Source organism: Antechinus flavipes, chromosome 2 (genome assembly GCF_016432865.1).
Source record: "Antechinus flavipes isolate AdamAnt ecotype Samford, QLD, Australia chromosome 2, AdamAnt_v2, whole genome shotgun sequence".
In the NCBI taxonomy this organism is placed as follows: Eukaryota; Metazoa; Chordata; class Mammalia; order Dasyuromorphia; family Dasyuridae; genus Antechinus; species Antechinus flavipes.
In genome coordinates, this window is record NC_067399.1 from 434,740,545 (window position 1) to 434,766,323 (window position 25,779).

The 25,779-nt window shown below is 33.7% G+C and overlaps 1 protein-coding gene across 6 annotated transcripts in view; it reads left to right on the plus strand.

Moving 5' to 3' along the window:
- NSD1 (nuclear receptor binding SET domain protein 1) overlaps positions 1-25,779 on the plus strand; it is a 142,787-nt gene that overhangs the window by 37,964 nt on the left and 79,044 nt on the right. For 5 of the 6 annotated variants that reach the window (XM_051979017.1, XM_051979021.1, XM_051979016.1 and 2 more), the window contains 3 exons: positions 10,781-10,916; positions 15,840-16,012; positions 19,807-22,369. In XM_051979017.1, coding sequence (XP_051834977.1) covers positions 10,781-10,916; positions 15,840-16,012; positions 19,807-22,369 — 2,872 coding nt within the window. The remainder of the gene's footprint in view (positions 1-10,780; positions 10,917-15,839; positions 16,013-19,806; positions 22,370-25,779) is intronic. The other variant, XM_051979019.1, reaches the window with a different exon arrangement.

The window sequence follows — 25,779 nt, forward strand, 5'->3', positions numbered from 1 at the left end:
TTGCGTTTATAGTGTAGAATTAGTATTCTAATTATAATTAGAAATTAAACTAATTCCCTGATCTGTAACATTACTTTTATGAACATAGTTAAATCCCTTAATTTTTTCGAGTGTCTCTTGTCTCATCAGTAAAAAATGAGGTTTATTCTAGTTCTCAGTCCATGATTTTATGATCTTACTACTTGTAACTTTTTACATATGATTAAACTGGGATACCTCTCACATCAACCTGTCAGAAAGGTTACAATCTATGTCCTTTGCATTGTGTCATTTTATGAGGGATTTATTCTAAAAGAGTTCTTCTCAATGATAAATAAACTGAGAACTAGATCCCCAGTGTTGTGACAGTATTCTGATGATTGTAAGTCTCTACTGATCTTGTGTTGGGGACTTTCTGTACCATGCCACTTCAAAAGTTGGTTTTAAAAATGTATTGAATATGGTGAATTGAATTTTCATATCTCTTCACAAAATTGTTGCTTAGGAACCCCAAATCCTATTTTTCTAAGATTTCATTAAAATAAAAGTGCTTTATGGTGGAACAAAAATTTTAACACTAATCTCATTAGCTCTAATCTGATAGAATTCAACTTTTTTGTTCTTATGAGGCTTTTTTATGTTTTTAACTGTTACGTGGTTTGTTTTTTTTTTTAAGCCAAAAATGTCATCAACTTTTTTAGTTAAACCTTCTGTTAATAGCTTTTTCTGCACTTAGGTAATCAGGTTTTTGGAAAATGGGCAAATTAGTCCCTTGCAAAGCCCATATTTAAAGCTTTCATACTTGGAAGAACTTGTCAATGTTTTGAGACCTCAGGTTGAGAAAGAACTCCCCTAAGGAAAAATGGGAATAAGACTTTGGTGAAAGGATTTATGTCTTAAGACCCTGTTCTAGTTAAATTCCTGGGAATAATTAATGAATTTTTCTAGGAAAGCTGAGACTAAAGATCATATACCATGTGAGGGATCAACTAAAGAAATTAGGGATTTTTGGCTTAGAAAAGAGGTAAGTGAGATATAAATGTTTTCAACTATTGGAAACTATTTGAGAAGTTGTCATGGTGGAAATTAATGCAACTTAATGTGCTTGGCCTTTTGAGAAGAATTAGAAGCAGTGGATAAAAGATAGAGAGGTTTTGACCTCAGTGTCAAGAAAACCTTTACAGAATTATGGCTGCCCCAAAGTAGCATGGTCTTTGGAAGAGTGGATTTTCTTATCACACTAGGTCTTCAAGCAAAGGCTAGACTACTTGTCAGAATGCTGTAGAGAGAATTCTTTAGTTTGAATTAGATGGTTTTTGAGATTTCTTCCTATTTGTGAATCACTATTTACTATTCTTTACCTTGTTTATATATAACTTATTTATAGTTATAAAATCATGCCCAATTATTTTATTTGGTTCTGTGATAGCATTATATTTGGTAGGCATTCTCTGCTTCAGTAGATCAAAGCTGTTCTATATCATCTCATTTTGTGGGATACTTGCCCCTACGTTTAATCTCCTTCAAAGAGGATCTGGGCAGTATGCTGAAGGTCCTCTTCTGGTTTTTTTTATTTCTATATTGAAATTGTATATACTGGTGTAGCATATAGCTCTTGGGTTGTCCTTCACTTTGACTACATAACCAAATTTATTTAAAAATGAAAGAGAGAGAATTTCTAAATGGTTATACTCCAATTGGAATGAAATATCTTCCTAAAACAAAGTCTGGCATAATTTCCTTTTCTTTTATCAACCCCCCTACACCTTTCCCCCACAAAAGAGAAAAGTTAAAGGTTTATTTTTAAATCAATATTAGTAAATGAGAGACATTAATAAAAGATGTGATTTTTGTTTTGTTTTTGATTGTGGGCTTCCCTTCTCCCTCTCCCCCCAATTAAAATTTTAAAGGGATTTTCTAGGTTTGTGATGAGGAGCCTAGAAGATGTTTATTATCTTTGGTTTTCTGCTGTTAGAGTAGAATGGCAGAGTAGGGAAGGGATTCAAACCTGTGATTTTATTGAGTTAAATAACTTCTTGTGAGCCAAGTAACTACTGACACAGGTCTGCACTTCTGTACTTCATGAAGTACAGAACTTCGAGCAAGGATTCTTAACCTGAGGTACTTTTTAAAAATAAATTTTGGTAGCTGTACTTTTAGTATAGTTTTTTTTTTAATCCATTTTCCCAACCCTTTCTCACTCCTTGTGGAGAAAGAGAATCCTAAATTCCTAATGTTTTTTAAGATTGGCTCTTTGACTCAGATAATGCCATATCCTTTGGTTCTGATTCAATCCCTCTCTAGACAGCATTTTTAGAAATGTGATATTGAATCTTAGAGAAGAGAAATGACCTGACCATTTCATATACCTTAACAGATTTTTTTTTTCTCTCTAGTCTGCATTAGGTAGTAAAAAAAGGAAGAATAAACATTTACTATACTATGTGCTAGACACTGTGCTAAATGCTTTACAAATATTATCTCATTTGATCCACAATACAACCCTTAGAGGTCAGAGAAATTAAGTGATACATGTCTAAGGCTAGATTTGAACTCAGGTTTTCCTGATTCCAGGACCAGTGTTGTATCCCTGCTCCAGGATTGTGGGTAAACTTTAAAATGAATGCTAAACAAATATATTATTAATAAGATTAATAATAATAATATCTGATTTTTATAGTTCTCTAAAGTTTAGAACTTAATCTATATCCATTATCTTTATTGGATCTCAAAAAAAAAATTGCAAAGGTCTTTTCCACTTTTAAGATTAAAAAAAAAAATAGCCTCAGGGAGGTTGTGACTCCTTCATGATTACATAGTTAATGTCAGTGCAGATTTTTAAGCACTTTTTAGGACAGGATAGTATATATAGTAACATTTCTTCTTTATCATCACCAACTTTTTTTTTTTCTTTTCTTTTTTTTTTTTTTTTTTTTTTTTTTTAATTGTATTGTTTTGTATTTGCTTAGATTTTTGCCCCAGACTATGCAATCACTGCATATGGGGGAAAAAACAGATCTTGATTCATCTGAACACACCTTTTTTACTTGGATGATAATGATAATGCCTCTTTCCTTCTCTTTGGAGTCTTAATTTACCATCCCGTATTAGGACCTTTAGGTACTTAAGACACTGAGAATATAGGACAATTCTGACACATAGCTTCTACTTCAAAGGAGATTCTTTTCTAGTTAAAGATAAATGAAACAGTAATTTAAAGCAGTAGGAGCCAGATCATTTAATACTATGTTATGTAGTATATGTGCTGCTTAGTGTTAAAATGATTCAGGGAAAAGCTCTCCCCTTGGGATTAGGAAAGAAAGTAAGGAAAAATCTTCTAAGAAACTTTGCATACAGGTTATGCATACTAACCATAAATGTCCCCCGGGCTTATATCCTAGGCTGTTTTTTCTTTACACTATTTATCTTGGTGATCTTCTTAGGTCCCATATATTATTTCTTACTCATGATTCTCACATCTACTTATCTGGCTCTAACCTCCATTTCACTTTTTTTTTTTTCCATTTGAAAAAACAGTAAGAAAAAAAGAAAGAAAAGGTTTACAAAACAATAAAGCAAAACAAAAGAGAACATTATCATGTGCCCAGCAGAACATCAGGGAAGATGTAAAATATATAATAAATTACCAGCTCAAGGAAGCATATTATATATTAGTAGAAGAAATTATATTCATGAATGTCAATTTTTTCTGTACTTCCTTGTTCTTTGGTTCTTTGCTGCACACTTTATTCTTTTTTCTCCCTTTTATCCCTCCCTTCCCACTTCCAAACAAGCTGCAGTTTATAATGATGTATATATATGTAGATATATACACACATAACCCCCATCCCCTGCACATAATCTTTCCTGTCCCTTATGCCTCTTTTATTAAATTCTGCTATATAACTTGCCTTGCTATTCCTTAACCTTCTTTCACTCCATTGTTTTCTTCCCTTGCCCTTTTGCTTCTCCATTCACTCATCCCTCCCTCCCTTATTTCTTATTGGAGGGAGCTATGCCCTTGATGATATATTTGTAGTGTTGGCTATTGAGCCCATTCCCAATGTGAATTGGGTTTCAGAACTACAAGCTTTCCTCCCCCTTCTAATGTCTTTGTGTCTATTCTTCCTCTACACCTCATTTGTATAACATTTTAAAATATTTTAACCATAACTCTGCCAATTTTTTGAACTGCCCTATTCTTAATGTGAATATTAAACAAATTGTATATTTTTTCTCATGTAAAAAAACCAAACAATTTGTCCATGTTTGAACAGTTTGTCCATGTTAAGTTTTTAAAAATTGATCTTTGATGTTGGCTCTTATATGGTAAATTTTCTAAGTTCATGGTTGGTCATGAAAATCTGCAGATTCATTGAATGTCCATTTTTTCTCATTCAGAATTAATAGTTTTGCTGGATATGATATTTGATAGATGTGATTTTAGGAACTGCAGTCTTTTATTGTAGCTGCTAAGTTTTGTACAATTCTGATTGTAGCTCCAGTGTTTCTGAATTTTTTTTTTTCTTCTTTCTTACAAAATTTTCTCTTTGATTTGGGGGTTTCAAAATTTAACAATAATATTACTCTGTGTTTTCCACAAAGGATCTCTTTGAGGTGGTGATCAGTGGATTTTTTTTTTTTTTAAACTTCTATTTTTCCCCTCATGTTTTATCACTTTAGGACAATTTTCTTGGATTATTTCCTGCATTCTTGTATCAGGGATCTCTTTGGTCACAATTTTCTGGCAGTCCAATTATTTTTATATTTTCTCTTGTTCTGTTCTTCTGATCTGTTATTTTTCCTATAAGAAGTTTCACATTCTGTTCTATTTTCTCATTTTTATAATGTTTTGTTATTTCTTGGTCTCTCATAGTTTCACTGGCTTCCCCTTGTCCAATTCTAATTTTCAAAGAATTATTTTCGTCTTTGAGACTTTATACCTTCTCTTCTAGTTGGTTAATTCTTTTTTCATAATCTTGTTTTTTTTGGATGGTTATTATTATTATTTTTTTAATTTTTGGTTTTCCCTCAATGCCTTTAATTTGATTTTTGAATTCTTTTTTGAGTTCTATAAATTCTCTGTAGACAGGGAGCCATTTCATATTACTCTTTGGAATAGAAGCTTTTTTATTTTTTAAACTAAAGTGTCTTCTTTTGAAGATGAACTCTATTTCACTTCTTCACTACCTTTCATTTCTTGATCTAATTGACCATCTTTTGCCATCTTTGATAATTTGGGAACAGGGTATATTTTTCATAGTTATTTTACTTTAACAATGGACTCTTTTCTTTTTTCTTTTAATTTAATAATGCATTGTCTTCATAGTAAAGATACTATACATTTTTGAGAAGTTAGAAAATCATATACAAAAAAAATACTGCTGTGGATTGCAGAACTACAAGATTCCTTTTCTTTTACTTGCAAGTAAATTTTTTTAAAATTATGGATTCAATAAACTTTATCCTTATAAAGTACAAGATGTTCTGTTGGTTTGTTAAATTCCTTTTAAAAATTGTATTATTTTAATTTTCAGATTATTTTTTCTTAAACACTTTTCTTTTTCCATAATACATGTAAAGATAGTTGTCAACATTCATTTCTGTAATACTTTGTGTTCAACAATAGGCTTTTTTCGCCAAAAAATTTTTGGGGTCAGAACTTTTCTTAAGGATTTATGTTTAGTCAAGTTTTGCTAGTGGGGGAAAATGTTAGCTTGTTTGATTTCTGTAACAATTACTTACATTTGTGGAAGATAAGGAGAAAGTAGAAAGGGAAAAGGGGTCATTTTTCCTAGTGCTACAGTCTGTCCTTCCATTTCCCTCAGGTCTAGGCTCATGACCCCAATCCCAGAGTTTTTGTACTTGCAAAATGGAACTTAGACCTGAAAGCCCCAGGTTTTGGCCATATACCAGGAATTCTGGCTTGTCTCCTTGAATTGTTACTTGGAGATTCCCATAGTTCTTTCTTTGCTCTATTTCACTGATAACAGTAATTTCCAAGACTTTGTGTAAGTGAAATACTTAAAAATAGATGTGTGTCAAATAAGTAACCTTTCTAAATTTTTTAATATAAAGTTTAAAAAAATCCTATGGGAATGAGTGACACAGGAAATAGACTCCTATAATGATTGTGGAAGAGATTTGAGATGATTTATTTTTTTCCACATGCCCTCTTTATTTCACAGATGAGGAAAATGAGGACCAAGAAGTTGAATGATTTCCTTCAGTCATACAGATAGTAAGAGTAAAGCCCACATTTGAATGGACAATGAGATATAGTGAGGAAAGTTTCCTGGATTTGGAGCTTTAGGACCTGGATTAAAATTTTAGCTTCTCTGTAACCAATAATTCAGTCTCTTAACTTTTCAGGGCCTCTCTTCTACCTTTAAGTGTCATCAGTTTTGCTTGATCATCATACCAAATATTCCATTACATTCATATGTCATAAATTATTCAGCCATTTTCTGAGAGGCATCCACTCAGTTTCCAGTTCCTTACCACTACAAAAAGGGCTGTCACAAACTTTTTGCACATGTGAGTCCTTTTCCCTTTTTTGTGATCTCTTTGGAATACAGACCCAGTAGTGGTAATGCTGGATTAAAGGGTATGCATAGTTTCCTAGCCCTTTGGGCATAGTTCCAAATTGCTTTCTTAATGATTGGATCATGTTACAACTTCACCAACAATGTCTCATTTTTCCCAAATTCCCTCCAACATTTATTATTATCTTTTCCTGTCACTTTAGCCAGTCTGAGAGGTGTGGAATGGTACTTCCACGATTTAATTGTATTTCTTTTTATTTTCATTTATATTTGTTTTTTTCATTACAGCTTTTTATTTACAAGATATATGCATAGGTAATTTTTCAGCAATGACAATTGCAAAACCGTTTGTTCCAATTTTCCCTTCCCCCTACTCTCTCCCCCAGATGACAGGTTAACCAATACATGTTAAATATGTTAAAATATAAGTTAAATACAAGATATGTATATATGTCCAAACAGTTATTTTGCTGTACAAAAAGAATCGGACTTTGAAATGGTATACAATTAGCCTGTGAAGGAAATCAAAAATTCAGGCAGACAAAAATAGAGGGATTGGGAATTCTATGTAGTGCTTCATAGTCATCTCCCAGAGTTCTTTCTCTGGGTGTTGCTGGTTCAGTTCATTACTGCTCTGTTGGAACTGATTTGGTTCATCTCATCACCAAAAAGAGCCATGTCCATCAGAATTGAACCTCATATAGTATTGTTGTTGAAGTATATAATGATCTCCTAGTCCTGCTCCTTTCACTCAGCATCAGTTCATGTAAGTCTCTCCAGGCCTTTCTGAAATCATCCTGCTGGTCATTTCTTACAGAACAATAATGTTCCATAATACTCATATACCACAATTTAGTCAGCCATTATCCAATTGATGGACATCCCACTCAGCCAATGCTACAAAGAGGGCTGCCACATTCTTGCACAGACAAGTATCTTTCCCTTCTTTAAGATCTCTTTGGGATATAAGCCCAGTAGAAACACTGTTGGATCAAAGTGTATGCCCAGTTTGATAACTTTTTGAGGATAGTTCCAAATCTCTCTCCAGAATGGCTGGGTGTATTCACAATTCCACCAACAATTTGATTGATTTTCTTAAGGAGTTAATTGTTTGCCTTTCTTTGTATTCTCAGTACTTGTCACATTGTCTATCACATAGTAAGTACTTAATAAATTAATAATTTTATTTTACATAATTTATTTACTTATATGTAATTATATTTGTGTATATATATGTACTTATATTACATTAATATATAATTATTTAACAATAAGTTAATAAATATTTTCTTACTGAGAAATGTTTCAAAATAGCATTTTGTAGTGTTTCCTATTACTTTATATGCTCAAGAGGAGAGGGAAATGATGATCAACTGGCCATTATCTTGTTTTTTGTTTTTTTTTTAATAGCCTTTTATGTACAGGTTATATATATGGGTAATTTTACAGCATTGACAATTGCCAAACCTTTTGTTCCAATTTTTCCCCTCCTTCCTCCCACCCCCTCCCCTAGATGGCAGGATGACCAGTAGATGTTAAATATATTAAAGTATAAATTAAAATACACAATAAATATACATGATCAAACCATTATTTTGTTGTACAAAAAGAATCGGACTCTGAAATATTGTACAATTAGCCTGTGAAGGAAATCCAAAATGCAGGCAGGCAAAAATATAGGGATCGGGAATTCAATGTAATGGTTCTTAGTCATTTCCCAGAGTTCTTTCACTGGGCGTAGCTGGTTCAGTTCATTATTGCTCCATTGGAACTGGTTTGATTCATCTCATTGCTCATGATGGCCAGGTCCATCAGAATTGGTCATCATATAGTATTGTTGTTGAAATATATAATGATCTCCTGGCCCTGCTTGTTTCACTCAGCATCAGTTCATGTAGGTCTCTCCAGGCCTTTCTGAAATCATCCTGTTGGTCATTCTTACTGAACAATAATATTCCATAATCATATACCACAATTTATTCAGCCATTCTCCAATTGATGGGCATCTACTCAGTTTCCAGTTTCCTGGCCATTATCTTGTAGAGAGGATTCCTGCATAAGTCACTTTCATTTTAGAATCTGATTCCAACAACAAGAGAAAAAAATTACTGCAGTTATTCATTGAGTCACTGATTTCCAGATTAATTTTAAAAAAGGAATTTCTTCAGAGTATTTTCAGGAGTGATCGGACAGCTTGACTATTTACTAGAATACTTCTTGAACCATAATTGGGGTATAATAGAGCTTTGATGAATGCAAAACTTTTTGTCCCTCTTCCTTTTTAACCATCATTTCCTTTCCTTTAATATAGTCACAGAGTGGAATCTCTCACAGGTCCCTCCTGTTGACTATAGTAAGTTGCCTAGACTAAAACTTTAGAGTTTTGGAGGAATTATAAAACCTTTCTGAAATTAGAAAAAATGAAGTATATTTTTGTAGTTTAAGGCTGGAAAGTAATAGGAATTTAGTAACATCATGTGGGTTTACCTAGAAACTTGCATATCTATTTCATCATATTTTCCTGGAGATGTTTTACTCATCACTTGAAATTGGAAGGACCAGAATTTCCCTGTTGGAATGAAGAATAGATCCCTATATTTTCGAATACTAGAATATTAGATTTCTCATGTTTAGGATCATTTTGTGAGAGGCTGGATGTTTCTTTTTTGGTTTTTGTTTAGACTTTAGAGCTGGATCTTTGAATGCATGATTCAAAAACTTTTTCTACTTATTGGTATTTTATTTTTTCCTATTACTTGAAAAGATAATTTTCAACATTTACTTTTATAAGTTTCCAATTTCTATTTTTTCCTCCATCTTCCAATTCCCCTAGACAACAAACAATCTGATAATAACTTATACATGTACAATCATGTTATAAAACAGATTTACATTTTATTCATTTTGGTAAAGAAGAATCAGAACAAAAGGAATAAGCCATGAGAAAGGGAGAAAAAAGTGAAAACAGTGTACTTGGATTTGCATTCAGACTCCATTGTTGTTTCTGTAAACGTGGATAGAATTTTCCATCATGAGTCTTTGGGAATTGTCTTGGATCATTGTGTTACTACTGAAAAGAGCAAAGTCTGTCATAGTTGATCATCGTATAATGTTACTGTGTACAATGTTCTCCTGATTCTGCTCAGTAAAAACTCTTGAGGAAGAGAACAGAATCACTTAGACATTATATTTTGATTTTTTTTGGAAGGTGATTTTTGCAGTGATATAAGCATCAAGGTTTGTACAAAGATAAGTTTTGCTTCTTTACTTTTAAAAGTTACTTGTATATTTTTACCTTCTGAATCCAATTCTTCCTATGCAACAAAAGAACTTTTCGGTTCTGCACACATATAGTGTATCTAGGATATATTGTGACATATTTAACATGTATAGGACTGCTTGCCCTCTGGGGGAGGGGGTGGAGGGAGGGAGGAAAAAAGTCGGAACAAAAGTGAGTGCAAGGGATAATGTTGTAAAGAAATTTTTTTCAAAATTTAAAAAATAAATAAATAAATAAATGAAATAGACCTTTGAAACAAAAAAATAGTTACTTGTACATATTTATATTTATTACAGTCTTAGACTGGTATTCAAACTTATTTCTGCTTCTGTGAAATATCCTAAATTTAACTAAAGTACTGCTTGATTATTTAAAATACTATATATTTAGATTTAATCATGATATGGAAGTAACCCTGGATTCTTGGAAGGCTATGACAAGTCTGATCAGGCTATTTACATATATGGCTGGGGCAGGTGGCAGGGTGATCAGAATTAAATGACTTGTCCAAGGTCACTTAGCTAGTAATTGTCTGAGGCAGAATTACATTCCTTCTGGTTGTTCTGATTCTAGGACTGGTACATAATCCACTGTCCCATCTAGATACCTATTACACATGCTATTAATGATAAATTTTAAGTCCCAGGTTAAGTTTGGAGAATCTGGTCATCAGGTTGGTTGCAAGGTGATGAACTTTTTAAAAGACCCTTAAATCTAAGATGTAAATAGGTTAGCATTTAACTAAGAGGTGGGATGCAGGTAGTAGACCCCATATGAAATGAAATTATAGCTCTTTTAAATATTGAAACATAATTATTGTTATGAACCAAATAGGTTATGTATTGTTCTGTGCCACATAATTATATTCTGAAATTTAAGTCTGGCAGGGTTACATTAATTCAGATTTTATTTTCAGTAGTGTTTTTGTAAAAGGATTTCCATCTTATTGACTTGCCCCTGTTCTGTTTGTCCAAAGTGTCAACCCAAGAAAAAGCCTGCTCCCTTGAAATACGGAGTTGGACAACTTGTCTGGGCAAAATTCAACAGACGTCCATGGTGGCCCAGCAGAATTTGTTGCGATCCATTAATGAACACTCACTCAAAAATGAAAGGTAATGCCCATAGTTCATTTTACAAGGCAGTTTTCTACAGACTGATGAATTTGCACTTTTAAACTACAAGTATAGTTTGCTAGGAAATGTTTTCTTAGTATTTCATGAATGAAATTTTGTCATGGTGCTCTATTGTTTTCCCACTAAAAAGATAATTAAAAGACTATTTGGGTTTCTCAGTAGAGCCCAAAGCATTATTTCACTTACAGAAAGCAGTTTTCAAAGATGATGGTAATGATGACAGCCTTACATTTATATAGTGCTTTAAGGCTTATAAAGTCCTTATCTACCCTGTGATATAAGTATTGCAAATATTATAATCCCCGTTTTATAGATAAAAAGAAATGACATATCACTGGTAAGTATGGGAGCTGGAACACTGTCCCTTACTCCTTCAGTCTCCTGAGTACTGTCCAGTAAATGCTGCTGCACCTGTCTATAGATAAGGTGACTTCTGTGAGGTTACACAACTAGGTAGTCATTGTTAACTGACACCTCACTTTTCCTATATACATAGTATAACCCACTTTGATCAAATGAACATTTTATGTTTTTTTGTTTTAGTATGTTGAATCTCAAGAGTTATACCCTTGAAATAATTGTATTCAGGTTGACATTTAGTATAATTGTTTTTTGAGCAATTTTTAATTGATCCGTTCAGAACGTTACTAATGTTTCATACTTAAGTTCCTAAGAACTGTGAATCAAATATAGGATAATATTTGAAAGAGAACTAAGTTTAGAGTTAGGATCTGGGTTCAGATAACTAGCTCCTGTACTTTATGTAATTGTAAACAGAACATTTCCTCTCTTTAGGCCTCAGTTTTCTGCTTTGTAAAATGAAGTGGTTGGACTAAATGATTGTAATTGTATCTTCCCAGTGATGTCCTATAATTCTATTAACTACATATTGTAGATTTACTTGATAACGCTGCAGTACTTCCACCCTGTTTCCTTTCCCCAACCATGCGTGTAGTATCTATGCAGGTACAGTAAATTGTGTCTGCTTTCCCAGTTTGTACCAGAGACATTTAATTGTGCAGATTGTTAGCCAAAGAAAACAACTATATAAAAATCTGCTTAGCCTAAAAGGGATCCTTTCAAAGTGTTTCCCACTTGCATGAAAAAATTAATATTATTCTAAAACTTTTTGCATTTTATATTCCCTTGATTTTGCCTTATGGACATTTAAACTACTCTCTTGATTGCTGAAGACATATTTGATTGTAGTTACCATTTTCAATTTAAGTGTTCAAGATATCTTAGGAATGTTTTAGCTTAGAAAAAATTGTTTTTAATAAATCAGAAAGTATGGTGGGAGATTTGAAAGTAGAAACAAAAGACGTAAGAAATCCCTTTTCTGGATGAAACATTTCCTGTTTTCAGTCTGAGCTTGCTTTTAGTGACTCTGAATTTGCAATTATATGGAAAAGTAATGTCCACAAAATTTAAAATTTGAAAACATTTTCATATTTGCATAACCGTACTCCTAAATGGATTAAAAGAAGCTACCTAATTGTTTCACTTAAAAAGGTTTTAGTTCTTCAGAAGACTACTAACTGTTCAACCTGATTTCCCCCATTCTGATTTGTTCTTTAAAAAAATTAATAAATAATCCAGTTTAAAAAATTTTTGCTTTCTTTTTCTACCAACTGTATGGTTTCTTCATTCATTTCAGCTAAACATAATCAGATCTTTAGGAAACTATTTATAGAAAATTAGAAGAGAAAAGGACCCTAGAACCTTAAATGGTTAGAACTGCCTAGGACCTTTTAACAGACTGTTAGAATAGAATAGCAGAGTTATTAGGGATATAGAAAATACAATGTAAAAGTTGAAAAGAGCATTAGAAAGCTTCTAAAATAACTTTGCCATTTTCTGGGCAAGAAGACTGAGACCCAGTGAAGTGATGTGTCCATGATCACAAAGCTAATTAATTTACATTATGAAGAAATAAGCAACTATTCTTAAAAACTATCTTTGATTTTTTTTTTTTTTACATGAATCCTGTCAGTGTGGCTACTATTTCAATTGCTATGGAGATTTTGGAAACAATTATAGTTATTTGTATCTGCAATGGAGATTATCTTTAAATTTTTCATTTTTTTTAAAAGAAATAGTGTGTTTAATTTTTTTCAGAGTTGTCATGTTGGGATTCCTTTTGCTTAAAATATAACAATAGAAAAAATAGAATAATTGATTCAACTATCATTATATATTGTATCTCCTGTCTTATGTTTAGATGTTCCCACTTTGTGTCATTCTGTGAAAGCAGAATTATCCTTACTGTCAAGTTAATAAAAAAGAAAATATCATTTCATAGTTTGTCCCTCTTCTCCATGAATCATAAGGTTGTAGATTTAGAACTGGAAGGAATATTAGAGACTATCTAGTCCATTCTTATAATTTATGGATGAGAAACCTTAAGAGGCTGAGGGATTCAAAAGCTACTTATAAACATTTGTTGATTTTATCATAGTAGATAATACATAATCATAGAATTTTAAAGCTGAATAGAACCTTAGAGATGATATATACAGCCTCAAGAGCATATAACTTGCACATGATCAGAAAAGTTATTTAATGGCAAATGAAGGACTAGAATTCAGATCTCCTTACTCTAACCTCTTTTGTTTATAATTTTTTCTGCCTCATGACATACTGTGATGATTTGGTCCACTGCAAATATTTGTTCTCAAATGCTCTTACTATTGCTTAATAATTCTTGATATTCATCTGTCAGCTTAGTATATGTTAAAGAGTAAGTCTAGACCTAATGTTCCTATTGACCACATGATCTGGCCTTCAACTTTACTGAGATTAAGGCTATTTGTACTGAGCTCTCAACTACAAAGATACTTCAACATTTTTCTATTCTACTTATCTCCTCCCACAAGCCTAACCCTATCACCAATTGCTTTTGATTGTTTCACTTTCTATGTCACCCAGAGCTTTGCTCCTTTCAATATATCCTCTTTCTCTTGCATTTTAACTTTCTTGGCTTACTACCTTTTTCTGCAATGTTTTGGTCTCCCTATATTATAAACTTTCTTTAGACCTTAATTTATTATGTGCCCATGACATTTCATGACCTATTCAACCTTTCTCATTCTGGCTTCTACTTTACCAGTAACTTATTGCAATAGCTTCTACCTCCAGTTTCTTCTCCCTCTTTCACTTTAATTTTTTTTACATCATTAATCCACTTGCTCTGGAATGGTCAGTAGATTCTCATTGCCTACTAAGGAAAGTAAATTCTTTAAACTTGGCCTTACTCCCTGTTGCCTTGCTGTTTTTGAACTTCACTTTATCTATTCCTTGCACATACCATTGCTGCCATAACATAACATAACACCTTCTTCTTTTGCCTATATTGTTGTGCTTTTTTCCTCCTAATCAGTGCTTCCTATCTTTTTTTTTTTCAGTCTTTAAAGCTAAGCCTCGAAGATATTTTCTTAAAGCCTTCCTATATTTGTCCCATCTAGTCTAGTTTCTTCCTCCTTTATCATAGCAGAGCATTTACAACATTTGTAGAGATTTTTCTGTACTTTTTGTTTTATCTACTGCATTTTAAGTTGCTTGAGGGTAGAGCCCCTGTTTTAATTATCCTTACTCTTCAGCTTCTGTCATGGTGTTTTCTACTTCTAGATATTCAGAAAATATTTATAAAAAATATCATTTGAGAAGGAAGAGATGTAACTTTGTGATTAGGTGAGAAGGGTAGCATAAATATTATTTATGTTCACTTTATCGTTGTTGTTCATCTATATCTATTCATCCTAGAATAATCCTATTAGTTCAAATGTTTTAGCTATGTGTTCAAGGTCATTCAGTCTGTCTCCAGCATATTTTTTCCAATTTCATTTTACTCTTTCTCTACATATGTTTTTAGTTTTAGCAAAATTGATTAGCTACATATACCTAGATTTGTTTTAAGCTTTCCTAAAAAGGAATTCAAGCTATTTTGGAGTGCCTTTTAATCTTTTCTTTTATTCTTAATTTCTAACTAAATCCATTTTTGCCTGTTGAATCCTCTGACAAAATAAGATGATGCTATTCCTTCTATTGTGCTATAAAAAGGCTGTTATTTAGACTTTATGTACATTGATTGCTGGTTATTTCTCATGTTTATGATTGCCTCACTGTGAAATTTTTCACTAGTACAAACTATGTAGCACTATGTAAAAGGAATCAATGTATAGGCCTGTTTATTTAATTTGTAGTTTGATTATTTTGATCAGTATCTAAACTTTTTGTTGTCATGTAGCATTTGCATACTGTGATATATAGCAGTTTCTTATTCAATGCTTTTCTTGATGTTTATTTTGTTCTCTCTCATCCTTCCCTATTCACTGAAAAGTATTTTTTTGATTTCCTGCTTTGAATATGTGGTTCCCCATTGCCTACACTGCATTCAAAGAACTCTTGTCTCTAATGTCAACCTTGTCTGCATTTATTTGATTTTCATAAGTACTGTTCATAAGTACAACCAAAGTAAACTGTTCTGTATTCTCAGCATGTTAGCTTTTGCTCATAATATTGTCTCTTTCTGGAATGTTTTCTTCCAATTCCCATCCATTTCTTATGGCCAAGAGTAATTCCCCTTTCCTCTTAGCACTTTTTGGATAGCTTTAATCTGTGTTCTACATTTGTATCTTATTTATGTGTAAATGTAAACTTACTTCAGTTAATTGTTTTCCCCTGAAGACTAGAGACTAAACTCCTATAATTCTAGAAAAAAATAACTTATAAATGAGTATTTAATAATTAACTTGAATATTTCTGACTTTTCTCAGAAAATTATTTGGAAATTTTTTAATAAATGGAATTTTTAACTAGTTATGAAGCTTTTGCAATTTTCATCATTTTCTTGTGCTTAGCATTCACCTTTTTGAGATAAAACAGTTACATGTCTTTCACTAGTTTCCAGCCAAAGGCCTTATCGCCAATACTACGTGGAAGCTTTAGGAGATCCTTCTGAAAAAGCCTGGGTGGCAGGAAAATCGATTGTCCTATTTGAAGGAAGACATCAGTTTGAAGAGCTTCCTGTATTGAGGAGAAGAGGCAAACAGAAAGAAAAAGGCTATAGGCATAAGGTAAAAGGTTTGCTTTTTTTCTAATAGTTCTGGTAGTTCCCAGCCTTTGCAAGTTTAGAAGAATGGATATTTAAATCAAATGGAACTGGTAGGAAATTTTCTAGGACTTTTTAATACCCTTGTAAAGATCTGTGTGGAAGCAAATTTACCCATCTTCAAATTATTTTTTATACTTTAGATGATTTATGATTGCTTTAGAGTGGTTGCACTAACATAGATCATGGCATCTTTATGCTTTTGTAGACTTTTTCATAAATTTGACTATGATATAAAAATTTGTGGCTAATTCTGCATATTAATGCTGGTTCTTACACAACAGGTAGGTAATCACTGAACCTTTCTTTTTAGCTTGGGGAGGACCTGTCATACACAATATGTCTGTGGAGAATCCAAGATCATATCTTTTCTGTTGGTAGTAATTTTAAAGATTCATGTCTGTAAAGGTGAAGAAATAGTTTGGTGTCATAGTAGCATTTTCCTAAAAGTCCACAAGATGGAGACATTTTCCCGTGAAAGATAACAGCCTGATCATCAAAATAAGATTTGTAGCTTCTCAGTTTACAAATGAATTTTATAGTTTTTTTAAAATTATCTTTATAAGTAGAATTATAGAAATTATTAATTTAATAAAGGGATGGTCCACAGCTTTCAATATATTAGGAAGAAGCTCTTTTGTTTTCTCATTATGTAGCCCAGTTTACACTGCTAAATAGCTCATTTAAAAATATGTTTTTAAAGATTTTTAAAAAGGTAGTGCAATAGGGAAAATAGTTTTTCTTGGATTGGTACATTTTGTTTCTCATTCTTTTTTTTTTTTCCCTGAGGCATTGGGTTAAGTGAATTGCCCAGGGTCACACAGCTAGGAAGTGTTAAGTGTCTGAAGCCAGATTTGAACTCAGATCCTCCGGACTTCAGGGCTGGTATTCTATCCACTGCGCCACCTAGTTGCCCTCCTTCTTTTGTATTCTTAAATTTTGAAAAGTCCCTTAGCTTTGACAGTTATTTTGGAAGAACAGGGTAGATTTCAGTATAAATACATATATAATAGATAACTATGTATATATGCATACATAGATATAATTATTTGTCTAATTTACTTATATTCTTAACTACTTCACAAATCTTAACAAACTTGGTTCTTAAATTGAAAGGTGTTTTTCAAAATCCCTGTACTTATTTCCTCTTCATACAGTGAAAACTATCTGAGTTCCCCAAAATAGATGATAAGGAATACCTTCTCTATCATCATATTTAAATTGTCCAAAATAGTCTTAATGCTCATAAGACAATGTGGTAGAATGCACCTTTCCACAGCTCAAGGAGCTGTGGACCTTTTGGACTTTGTTTAATCTTAGCAGTATTGTCATGGTTAAAGTCTGCTTGGTTATTTTCATATTCACTAGGATTCTGATTATACGCAGAGGTGTTGAAATGTTAAGGATTTGACACTTGTCATTCCAATTCATTAGGCTGTCCTGGAAAAGTAACATTCATAGAAAGTTGCTTGGAAAGCTTAAAATTAAAGCAGCAAAAGGAAGTAGCTAATATTTGGGATTATTTACTGACAGGAGAATTATCTTGATGCAGTGTTACAGGATATTGTTCTCTCTTTTTTAACTAAATGGTTGAGATTAAGTGACATGCCCAGGGTCACGTAGCTAATGCCAAGTGTCTGTCACCAGATTTGAAATTCAGGTCTTCTTGACTCTAGGGCTTATATGCTGTCCACTGTGCCTCCTAACTGCCCTTTATTTTATAGTATATTTTTTGGCAGATGAGATACTTGTATCTACCAGTCTCGTTTTCCCTAAACTACTTCATTTATGATGATATATTACTCTTGTCTTTGTAACTCTGACTTTTGCTTTTTTCAGCCTTAATTCAGACCAAGATTACCCTTTGGTTTCTAATTGGAAATAATCTCATACATTAGATTCCTTAAATCAACAACACATTTAAAAGTTAATTCTTAAAAGTTGACTCTTACAGGTTGCTATTTCATCTATTATTTTTACTTGTTATTTTTAGTTTCAGAGGGTGACATTTTCTGATTCTCCAGAAATTCTGGACATATTCTATTCCATAGGATCATGGAATTTAGCTAAAAGGAACTTTAGAAGTCGTATAGTCCTGTGTAATTATTATAATAAGGAAAATGAAATTAAATAAGGAGTAGAATCAGGATCTTAAGTTCATTTCTTTTGACTCCAAATTCATTTTACTTTATATCATATCATACTTCCATTATCTGATAGTCATGTTGTATCATATGAAACTAAGTTGTAGCAAAATCTAAAGTTTATTCTTAGAGATTGTGCAAAACTACCTAAGAAGTTAAAAATTAAAATACTGCTTGCATTTTCTGTGATTATTTCTGCTTGTGTTAACCAAATGAATAGCTTAATTTTTCCCTTGGGATATCTGCTTTGGAACTACCCCTTCCTCCTTCTTTCTCCCATAAATAGAACAGAAGAGTATACTGAATTTGGCCGATATGCTCCAATTGAGAAAGGGACCACAGTAGACTAATTTGGATTTTACATATATTCCTTAACATGAGAATAAATCCATTTCTCCCCCCCCCCCCCCCCACTCTCATTACCCCTTGTTACTTATGTGATCTTAGGCAAGACTTTTAACTTTTTTAGGCTTTAGTCATACCATCTTCAAGAAGAGGGAGCTAGATTAAATGATCAATAAAGTCTTCACCTCTTATCCTATGTAGATTTTTTTTTTCCCCTTCTATCTTTGGTCCTTTGTGTGTAGATTTTTCTATGATTTATAACAAGTTGTGGTCACTGTAATAATGAAAAACAGGATTTTTACTCTAAATGATAACCTTCACCTTTCTATATAAGTACATTCTCTTCTTTATAGCCATCATTTCTTCTAAGGAATCTCAGAACTAATCACTGGTGTTAAGTTATTATGAAAGAAGTGTTCAGGGTAATAATAATAGGTTTAATGAGGATTCATCTTGCACTGGCCCCATCTTGATCACTGAATACTATGGATAGTCTTCCTGGTATGCTTTATCTTTTTGTGGGCATTTCAGCATCACATGGATTATATGTGGTAAAACATTTTATATTCATAGAAGAATAAGAAATCGTTTTGAGTTGTGTTGAGTGAGATGGAAGAGATTTTCTTGATATTTCTCTAAATATTTAGCTTATCTATTACTTCAAGCCTCATTGTGGGAAAAATGCATAGCAAGAGATGAACAGAGCAAGAAATATATGAGAACCATGGAAGGAAAATGATAGCTTTGATTTCACTGAATCAGTAGTAAAAAGGATCTCTCTTCACTTTATTTTGTATAGATAGAATAATATTTTCTCCTTGGTAGCACTTCCCTATCTAAAGTTGATAAGCTCTGTAGTCATGGGAAAAACTTGTGGATCTTGAGACAGAGAGTAGAGAATGAGGGTTCAGGTGAAGCAGGGGAGAGAGGGAAGAGAGGAGCCTGTGCTACCCATGAATGTTAATACTATCCTACTCTCTTTATATTCTAATATAATCTTAGAGCTAAAATTTTAATTATAAATATAATGAAGAACCTTTAAAGAGAACTTTTTTCTTTTATTTTCTTATTCTTTCAAAAGTTTTATAAAATCAATTTTACATAGTAGATCATAATATTAAAAATTGTTCATTTACTTCCTTCATTGTGTTGCCCTGGATAACAGTCAAACTTTGATTTCAGAGATTCGGATATTGCTTTTGTTTTTTTCCACTTTGTTTGATGTGTGATGACACCTTCTTTCTTATCTTTCCCTCTTTCAAATTTTAAGGTTCCTAAGAAAATCTTGAGTAAGTGGGAAGCCAGCGTTGGACTTGCTGAGCAGCGAGATATTCCTAAGGATTTTAAGGTTAGAAAGCGTATCAGAAGTTCATCGAAACTAGACAGTGAAGAAGATATGCCTTTTGAGGACTGCACAAACGATCCTGAATCGGAGCATGAGCGAGTATTGAATGGCTGCCTGAAATCACTAGCCTTTGACTCTGAAACCTCTTCAGATGAGAAGGTGAAGCCGTGCACTAAATCTCGAGTCAGAAAAAGATCCACAAGCCTCAAAAGGACTAGTATTAAAAAAAGCAGCATACCATTTGAAACTCATAAGGAAGAAAGAAGGGAAAAGATGACAGAGACTCTTGGTCTGAATTATGTTTCTGGAGATGTGTCCGATAAGCAGGCTTCTACTGAACTATGTAGAATAGCAAGCAGTCTTACAGCAGCATCCAACACCACCACCACAAATTACTTGTTTTCTTCACGTGGGAAAACCACTATGAAAAAAGAGTTTGAGACTTCAAATTGTGATTCTCTGCTTGGTTTGCCTGAGAATGTTTTGATTTCTAGCAGTTCTGTGGAGAGAAAGAAACCTCTCCGCAGTATGGTTCACAGTGCAAAGTCACCCCGTCTGTGCTATATCAGTGCTGGTGATGAGGAAAAGAGAAGTGATTCAGCCAGTTTATGGACCACCTCTGATGATGAGAGCAGTGACAGTGATCTGGACCCAGTTGACCAAAGTTCTGAGTCTGATGAAAGTACTCTAGAAATCAGTGGGTCTTTTGATAAAGATGAAAGTGAGTTACCTATGGAGAAAAATGAGAAAGTTCAGTATTCCAGGTATCACACAAAGAATACTAGGGTAAAAGCAAGAAAGAAGTCTATAAAAACTAGTTCACACCTAGACCACTTGTTAGATTGTACTAAAACTCCTGACCCTGGGAGTGAAGAATCTCAAGGTGCTGATTCTGATTCCAAAATGCCCATCATCGCTCGAAATGACAATCTTTCCACCAAATACACCCTGCCACAAAACATATCCCATGAGAATGCTTTCGTAAAGAGTGGGCTTAGTAATCAACCTCTGTTACAATCAAAACATAACAAACAGCCTAAAGCCAGGAGTATAAAATGCAAACACAAAGAGAGCCCAACTGCAGTAGATTCCTCAGTTTTAGAGGAGGATTTCAGCTTAAAGTGCTGTTCTAATGATTCGAAAGGGTCTTCTTTAGACTGTGTTGTCAAAAGTGGAAAGCTTGATAGTCTAAAACTACTGAGCAACATGCATGAGAAACCCAGAGATTCTACAGAAATTGAAACCGCTGTTGTAAAACATGTTCTATCAGAGTTGAAAGAACTGTCTTATAGATCCCTAAATGATGACATAAGTGACTCTGGTTCACCTAAAATAAACAAACCTTTACTTTTTCCTTCTTCATCTGGTCAAAGTCGTTTGCCAATTGAGCCAAATTACAAATTCAGCACCTTATTGATGATGTTGAAAGATATGCATGATAGTAAGACTAAGGAACAGCAGCTAATGACTACTCAAAATGTGGTCTCCTATCATAATCCTGGCCTTGGAGACTGTTCCAGCAGCAGTGCTGCAGGTGGCTCAAAGTCCCTAGTTTCAGGAAGCCTGACTCATAAGGCTGAAAAAAACGGAGATTGTATTCAGGATTCAATCTGTCAGAATCCTGGTGGGAGTGAGTCTTCTCTCATCCGAGAACCATCTGGATCTTTAACTGGATTACTCACTAAGAAAAGAAGGCTCACTGCTTCTGGCAAACGTCGAGCAAACTGTATTACTCGGAGAAATTGTGCAAGATCCAAGTCATCCAAACTGCAGGATGATTTTTTGGCACAAGGAGAAAAGGACATTATAGAAAGCAAAGACTTAAAATCAGAAAAGAAAAAGAAACTAAACCAACTACCCAGTATGACCATTGAGACTGCACTGAGTGAATGCAAAGATGTCCCAGGTTCAGTAAATAAGTCTCTAAGCAGCAGGCCTGCAGATTCGAAAAGAAAGCAGTCTCTTCAGTTAATGGAACATTTAACAGGTGAAGACTGTGCACATTTTTCTGATGTCCATTTTGATTCCATGGTTAAAAAATCTGACCCTGATAAAAATCCTGAAAAGTGCCCCTCTTTTGAAAATGGGGAAGTCCTAGAGCTGGACTCTGAAATGAACAGTGAAAGCTCCCTGAGTGATGAATCTAATGATATAAACCATGTGGCACCCAAAAAGCGGTGGCAGCGTTTTAACCAAAGCAGAGCTAAAACCAGTAAGCGCATCAGTAGATCTAGGAGGGAAAAGAACTCAAAGAGTGCCTTTGGGGGCCTACACCCTTGTGACTTTCTGCTGGAGGGGAATGAGGGCCCAGAGAATAGGCCTTCCAGCCCTTCTAAGGTGCTAGAGGAAGAAATTAAACAGAATTGTGAGGGTCACTTAGATGTAGTTGTGCCACAGTTGAATGTGTGTGATAAGCCAAACAGTGATGGGCTGCACAGAGAATCAGGGCTTTCCAATTTTCCTCCACAGCCTGAGCTCTCCACACAAGGTAAGAGCTTTATAACTGCATGACAAGTGGATTTGGGTCTATTTTCTTGTCTTAATATTTTTTCATTCTCAGATAGAGAATTTATATGTAAAAGGTGTATGGAAAGGTTAAGATAGAAAATTTTTCTTTAAGAATAAATTGGCACTTTTCCAGAAAGGTCTAAATTTTAAGGATTTCATTATTTACAACTCTGAGAAAACTTTCTTATAACATGATAAATTTCCTTCTTAAAATTTCTATTTATTTTTTAGTTATCATCATGTAATGATTATCCAGAACGTTTTTGCACTTAGGCAAATAATCTTTGTTAACTTTTCTGAGGTCCTGGTTTTTGTTGGGGTAATTTCAGGTCCCATATTTCCATCTTTGCCCACTACAGAAAATGCAATTCAATAATTATTTATTAAACAGCTTCTTAGTGCAGAGAGAGAATATGTAGGATTAAACTATTGGCGGGGGGGGAAGGAGAGAGAGTAAAATAACTGTAATTTCAGCAAAAGATCTGTATGAAGTACTTAAATCCCTGGCCAGGTCATCATGAAAGTAGTATTTTGAGTTGGGCCACACAGGAAATGGAGAGTTACAGTAACAGATACAATTAGATTTCATTCTGGGTTTTGGAACAAGGAGATACATAGAGACAGAAGAAGAGTAGGGAATGGGGAGATGTCTACTTTGATTGGAACAGAATATATGAAGAAGAATTCTATGGAATAGAATTTATTGGATTCAGATTGTGAAAGATTTTGAATGCCAAGATCCAAGGAATTTTGAGTAGAGTGACATACAGAGTAACATGTAAGAAAGGTGACATTGACTGTATATGACATTTCTTTGAGTAGAGAAACTAAAGATTAAGAAACTAATTTCAATAATCTAAACAAGTAGAAAAGAGAATTAGATGAAAGTTTGTTGCTATTATAACAGTTTTCTTGCCATCTGAGTTTGCCAAATATTTCTGTGGATTTGTGCTTCTGATTTCCTATATGTTCCACTTGTAAGGAATGAAAACTCTTGAAGGGAGAAATAAGATTTGTTTTTTAAAAATTCTCAACTTAGAGATAAAAAGAATTACTACTATTTTGAGGGAGTTTTCAAAGTATTATGCTTCTCCAAAGAGAATGAATTATGCTCTAATTAGTCAGTTTCTTAGAAATAGTGGTTAATATTCTAGCTCATTTATCAAGTTTGTTTTTTTTCTTCAATTGTATTTTATTTTCCCAAATACATGTAAAGGTAGGTTTTTTTTAATAAGACTTTATGTTCCAAAATTTTTTTTTCTCCCTCTTATCTTCCTACTCTCCAAGACAACATGAAATCTGATACAGGTTAAATATGCTCAATCCTTTTAAAGATTTTTATATTTGTCATGTGCAAGAAAAATCAGACCTAAAAGGGAAAAAACACAAGAAGGAAAATATTGTACTTTGATCCACATCCAGTCTCTAGTCCTCTTTCTGGATGTGGATAGCATTTTCTCTCAGAAATCTATTGGAATTGCCTTAAATCACAGCATTATGTAAAAGAGCCAAGTTCTTTACAGTTGGTCATCATGTAATATTGTTGTTAGTGTAATGTTCTCTTGGTTCTACTCACTTCATTTAGTTCATGTAAGTCTTTGCAGATTTTTCTGGAATTAGCCTACTCATCATTTCTTACAGAACAATAATATTCCATTACATTCATATACCATAACTTACTCAACTGATGGACATCCACTCAATTTTCAGTTCCTTGCTATTACAAAAAGGGCTGCTATAAACATTTTTGTACATAGGTGCAATGTTCTCTTCTCTCAAATATAATGTTCTCAATCTGGAATTATGCCCAAAAGTTATCAAACTGTGCATACCCTTTGATCCAGTAGTGCTACTACTGGGCTTATACCCCAAAGAGATACTAAAGAAGGGAAAGGGACCTGTATGTGCCAAAATGTTTGTGGCAGCCCTGTTTGTAGTGGCTAGAAACTGGAAAATGAATGGATGCCCATCAATTGGAGAATGGCTGGGTAAATGGTGGTATATGAATGTTATGGAATATTATTGTTCTGTAAGGAATGACCAGCAGGATGAATACAGAGAGGCTTGGAGAGACTTACATGAACTGATGCTAGGTGAAATGAGCAGAACCAGGAGATCATTATACACTTTGACAGCGATATTGTATGAGGATGTATTCTGATGGAAGTGGATTTCTTTGACAAAGAGACCTGAGTTTAAATTGATAAATGATGGACAGAAGCAGCTACACTCAAAGAAAGAACACTGGGAAACGAATGTGAACTATTTGCATTTTTGTTTTTCTTCCCGGGTTATTTTTACCTTCTGAATCCAATTCTCCCTATGCAACAAGAGAACTGTTCGGTTCTGCAAACATATATTGTATCTAGGATATACTGCAACATATCTAACATATATAGGACTGCTTGCCATCCTATGGATGGAGGAGGTGGAGGGAGGGATGGGAAAAAACGGAACAGAAGCGAGTGCAAGGGATAATGTAAAAAATTAACCTGGCATGGATTCTGTCAATATAAAGTTATTATTAAATAAAATAAAAATTTTTAAAAATGAATATGCACATATAAAAAAAATATAATGTTCTCTGGGAGCAAGTTTCTTGGGAAGCTTCTGGAGGCAGCCTTAGTTTCAGTTCAAAGTAATAATCATTTCAAATGCAGCCAGCTGTTAAAAGTTCAGTCTCTTCCAAAATAGCCCAGTTAGCTTTCTTAGAGGCCTGTCTCCCTCCTTGGTTCTAAGAGCTCCTGTTGCTAGTCCTTTGCCTCTTCCAGCTTCAGCCTCTCTTCTTCTTCCAAATCCTTCCTTCTGCCCGACTGCAGTCTCTGGCTTCTCAATCTCCCCAATTGACTCCCAGTTGAGGGTCCAAGAGCTTCTTATATATGATTTCTTAAAGGTGTGAACTCAAAGGTTGACTCCTCCGAGAGTGGGATTGTGGGATCTGTGACTTGTGAATCTCTTTCACTGAACTTGTGAATCTCCCGAAGTCAATCCTAGTTAAGGTTCCTAGCTTATATATGCTCTCCAAAGGTATGAACTCCAATGTGTGAACCAATTATATAAGCATTGTTTCTATCAACTCTAGTAACTTAACACCTTGTTTCAAGTTCTGGCCCATAACACATAGGTGTCCTTTTCCCTCTTTTGTGAACTCTCTTGGATATGGACCCAATAATAGTAATGCTGGATTAAAGGGTATACACGTTTGATAGCTCTTTGAGCATATTTCCAAATTGTTCTCCAGAATGGTTGGGCATTTCTCAATGCATTAGTGTCTTATGAATTCCACCAACAATGCATTAGTTTCTCAGTTTTCCCACATCCCTTCCAACATTGATCATTATCTTTTCCTGTCATCTTATCCAGTCTGAAGTGTGAGGTGCACTTCTCTAA